The following is a 5,000-nucleotide window of genomic DNA, read 5'->3' on the forward strand; positions in this document are numbered from 1 at the left end:
GAGAGAGAGAGAGAGAGAGAGAGAGAGAGTCTATGGATGGTAGTTAAAGAAACTTTTCATATATATATATATATGTATATATATAAGAGGAGGTAGAGAGAGAGAGAGAGAGAGAGAGAGAGAGGGAGAGAGAGAGAGAGAGAGAGAGAGAGAGAGAGAGAGAGGGTGGATTTCAAAGTTTTAATGGAAAACATTAACATGGGTGTACTTAGTAAATATGAAGCTAATTAATGTACAGTATTTATGTCATAACACAAAGAACAGTAAATCGTTTTACATGAGTTTCTTATCTCTTCCCTTTTCACATTCCCCATCTGACAGGTAATTCACCATGTACTGTATCAGTTCAGCTAATCAGTCAAATGAAGAGTCTGAGCTGTTATTAGTGATTAATGTATCAAAGCCACTAAGAAATGTAACTTTATGTTTGTACTATTCCCTCTTTAAGTTACACTGTTAAAAATTTGCCGTAAGAAAAAAGATAGAAATCTTGGAATAAATGTTGCCACACATATACCGTATTAAAAACGGATATATTGACGTTAGGGAGTGATGTTACGGTCACCCACCCGTAAAAGATAATAACTAAGTAGGGTAAAGATTATGGTCGCCTGTATTTTATGATATACGATTTAGAGCAGTATTTTTGTACGGAGAATTTCCGATTCAAATTGCGTCTTTTTAGTTGTAACTTAAAGATAATAACAACGTAGGGCAAAAATTACGGTCACCTGAGAGCAGTATATTTGTGCGAAGAATTTCCGATGAAAATTACGTTTTTTTTTTTTTTTTTTTTTTTTTTTTTTTTTTTTTTTTTTTTTTTTTTTTTTTTTTTTTTTAACTTAAAGATGATAACAAAGTAGGGTAAAAATTACGGTCACTTGTACTTTACTGGAATACGGCTGAGAACAGTATATTTGTACGGAGAATTTCAGCTTCAAATTAAGATTATTTCAGGTGTAAGGAAATTAATCTAATGGAGCCTGTTTGTTTATTTACCCTGTCCCAAGTGGAGAGGTGATTACCAGTTGCTTGCGGCTCGTCGGGGTCCAGGGCAGCAACGGCTGCTTGCAAGTTCTCTATCACAGCAAAGGTGTCGTCATCAGTCTTGAAGAACCAATCGTAATCTTCGCGGTGGTTGTACGCCCACTCAAAACCTGATAATGCACAAGATAATAGTGGAGACACCTAAGTTTAGAATTCATGATGAAAGTTGTGGTGAAAGAGAGGCGGCAACGAAAGGTAGGTGGAATGATATAATGGTAACGGGAGATGGTTAAAATAAGTTAAAGGTCGGTGAAAGTGATTGTAAATGTATGAAAGGGAGAAACGTTGGAGGCAAGATATCAGGAAGAAATTTATCATAGTAGGTAGAGGCTATGAATATGAAGTCCTGCATGCTAATTTGAATATTAGAAGAATGGATAGTTGATTTTAGTGTTATGAACGCCAATAGAATGAAAAATAAGTTAATCATTGGCAAAGTCAGAAGAACCTATGCAATAATTCATGAACAAAAGACTCAAACTGAAGTCAAATATGATAGTTGAATGTGCTTGAAAGAAAACTTAAACACTGCTCATACGGATTGTCTTCGTAGTAAATATTTAGCTTCAAAGGGAGAAATATTGAGGTATAATTAAATGTAGTCAAATGATAACCCTCAATAACTATAGACCATAGTGCTTTAGGTGGTGTGGTCATGCAACGAAAATTGTATATGATGGGTATCTAAAAAACGTACGTAATTTGGAAACCCTAAGGAGTAGGATAGGAGACCTAGGATAAGCTGAACCTGAAAAAATCTCTTAATTCAAACTCTTTTTGAAAAATAGTGAAAAACTTAGCAGTGAAATATCCACAATATATAGGTCTAAGAGACTTGCAGAATAGTAATTAAGATGCTGGTGGTAGGATTTGCATGTATTTAAAGCTGATTTCTGGTTTAATGGTTAATGCAATAGTGAACGCTGTCTTTTTTCTGATGTTGCATTAAAGATATTTTTACGAGAATGATTATGCCCTTAAGGACCTTCCACACGAGGGGCAATTGCACGGCAGGAAGACAATGTTACCAATTTTGTTGTTTGGGTGACGATCAAGAGTGTAAATGACGTAGACGAAGTGCTCATGCCTGCTGATGAGGCATAGGATGGACGCCTGACTATTGTCTGACACAACTCTGACTGCACTCTGCCCTTTGCCCGCCGTTTGGCCTAAGTCATAACTTCACCTGTCTGTGCCTACTGTCTGCCCTGGAATGTTTGATCTGGTAACACTGTTTCAAAGCAAAAGAGTTACAGGCAAATCAGAGAGCCCTTCCTGCATTTGCCCCTCCTTGGTGAATTGGAATTTTTTTTTCCAGTTATATGTGGACATCATACCCATATATCACTCACCTTGCTTCACTTTTCCCCACAGCTGATGATAGGAGGTAGCACCAGGTGTGAGGATGGTACGAGGTAATCTGAAATCCCTCCTTGTCGTAAGGAACACGGACTCCGTACAGTGGCGAGCCCAAGTCACGGCCACGTGACTCGCTCTCTCGTCATGGTAGTCTGGTGACGTGACAATTAGGCACAGGATTCTAGGCAGTTTTTGAAATGATTTTGGACTTGCATTCGCTTTCCCCATTCCTCTCCTCCCTTCATATCCGCCTGGGAATTCATTCACGCCCAATTTGTTTTTCTCAGGACGTTCCATCACAGGTAAAGATGGATCCGGAAGCAGTAAGAGCAGATAGTCGCTGCAAGTTAAAACCAAAAGTATAATAATTATCATCGTGTAACTCAATGTAAGATTCTTTGGGCACTGTCTTTAATATGGTTAAATTCAAACTATTGGAATGAAATAAAAAATTCAAGCAGGCCCAATCCTTTTCGAAAATAGTCACCAAGCAGGAATTCTCCAATTGAAAAATTTATATTATTTGCATGAATGAATAATGAGCATGGAAATCATCTTTGGTCTGGTCTATACTTTATTTTATTATAGAAAAAATTACATTTATATAAAAAACTGATTAATTACCAACCTGTAAAAGTAGATGACTCCTGCAAGGTGCACTGTCAAAACAACGACAATGAATCCTATGATTATGAGCAAGGCAGTCGTCACCTTTTTGATTTTCAGTATCCGCATAATAACTGACCAAGACATCGCGTTCTATATTCGAAACTATTTTATTTTTATCACTGATTTTCATCGTTATTTTCTGTCTTATTATGTTTCAAACATATGGTTTCTTTTACTGAAAAGACCATTTGGCTTTTTTAAACAGGCTGACATAAGTCTTTTTATAGTTATATATCAATTATCTGTTTTAATGTTGTTAATGTTTTTTAAAATATTTTATTTTGATTTTTCATTACTTATTCATTTATTTCCTTATTTCCTTTCCTCACTGGGCTATTTTTCCCTGTTGGAGCCCTTGGGACTATAGCATCTTGCTTTTCCAACTCGGGTTGTAACTTGGCTAGTAATGATGATAATAATAATAATGAAAATTGATGAATTTTAGATTAGTATCTTGTATCAAAAATAATCTTTTTTGACATATTCTTAATTAATTATTTAGGTAATCTTTTTTATTGTCTGCTTCTATCACTTTTTGATATTTTGAGTAGTAGAGTCTCACGTGGAAAAAAAAATATAACCAAAATGGATTTTAAATTAGCTGATCACGAACATCTATAATTTCTGAAGTTTTCCGATGAAAGTTTCTAAGATGTTTCAGCCTCCAAGTGTCGATGTCCGTTGAGTTTATTTTCATATCTAGAAGAACAAAAAGTCATTAGCATAAAATTAATAATGTAAGTAATAACAGTTATAATTGCAATAGATAACATAAAACATTAACAACATTAATGATAGAAACAATAATAAAGGAAACAATTCATTGTCTTACAAATAGAATTCCAATAAAGGACTTTAAATATGCCATGTATTTTTTTCGAATTTTGAAGGAGGCTCCTCCTGGCTAGTACAGTAGTAGCGTGTTTGCCCAGAATTCGCATGACAGCAGATCGATCCCCGCCAGGCACCGTGAGTTTAAGCTGTTTACCTGGGAAGCCACTTCTGTGGTTAGGCACCAAAGTGGGGGATTGGGCTTGCCCGGCTGACGTTCTGGTGAGTATCTATTCTGATAAAACTGGAACTGAAACCAGACACCTTTAACCTTTCTTAGATGTGGTTTATTGTATGAAATACAATCAAGGAAACGGATAGAATGAATATAAGCGATAGTTTACTGATATTAGAATTTTGTCTTTCCCAGGCATGATATACATGTAGGCCTATGTGTATTTTTTGCCTTATGCAAATGATTATCAATACACTGGCAGCTTCATACACCCGCTCACACTCCCCAGAAGTGTAAGAAATCTCCCGTACATCATCAGTCAACTCTTAAAATACACGTGTTTTCAAGCAATTATTATTATTATTATTATTACTTGCTAAGCTACAGCCCTAGTTGGAAAAGCAGGATGCTATAAGCCCAGGGGCTCCAAAAGGGAAAATAGCTCAGTCAGGAAAAAAATAAAGGAAAATGAAATATTTCAGGAAGAGTAACAACATTAATATAAATATCTCCTATATAAACTATACAAACTTTAACAAAACAAGAAGAGAAATAAGATAGAAGAGTGTGCTTGAGTGTACCCTCAAGCAAGAGAACTCTAAACCAAGGCAGTGGAAGACCATGGTACAAAGGTTATGGCACTACCCAAGACTAGAGAACAATGGTTTGATTTTGGAGTGTCCTCCTAGAAGAGCTGCCTACCATAGCTCAAGAGTCTCTTCTACCCTTACCAAGAGGAAAGTGGCCACTGAACAATTACAGTGCAGTAACCCCTTGAGTGAAGAAGAATTATTTAGTAATCTGTGTTGTCAGGTGTACGAGGACAGAGGAGAATATGTAAAGAATAGGCCAGACTATTCAGTGTGTGTGTAGGCAAAGGGAAAATGAACCGTAACCAGAGTGAAGGATCCAATGTTGT

The 5,000-nt window shown here is 36.2% G+C and overlaps 1 protein-coding gene across 1 annotated transcript in view; it reads right to left on the reverse strand.

Annotated features, from left to right (window-relative positions):
* Positions 1 to 5,000, reverse strand: part of LOC137653523 (glycoprotein-N-acetylgalactosamine 3-beta-galactosyltransferase 1-like) — a 170,333-nt gene that overhangs the window by 145,125 nt on the left and 20,208 nt on the right. Inside the window, exons 2-4 of the mRNA XM_068386987.1 lie at positions 3,035 to 3,774; positions 2,400 to 2,746; positions 1,000 to 1,157 (exon numbers count right to left, since the gene is read on the reverse strand). Coding sequence (XP_068243088.1) covers positions 1,000 to 1,157; positions 2,400 to 2,746; positions 3,035 to 3,159 — 630 coding nt within the window. The 5' untranslated portion in view covers positions 3,160 to 3,774. The remainder of the gene's footprint in view (positions 1 to 999; positions 1,158 to 2,399; positions 2,747 to 3,034; positions 3,775 to 5,000) is intronic.

The sequence above is a fragment of the Palaemon carinicauda genome, chromosome 14 (assembly GCF_036898095.1).
Source record: "Palaemon carinicauda isolate YSFRI2023 chromosome 14, ASM3689809v2, whole genome shotgun sequence".
NCBI lineage: Eukaryota > Metazoa > Arthropoda > Malacostraca > Decapoda > Palaemonidae > Palaemon > Palaemon carinicauda.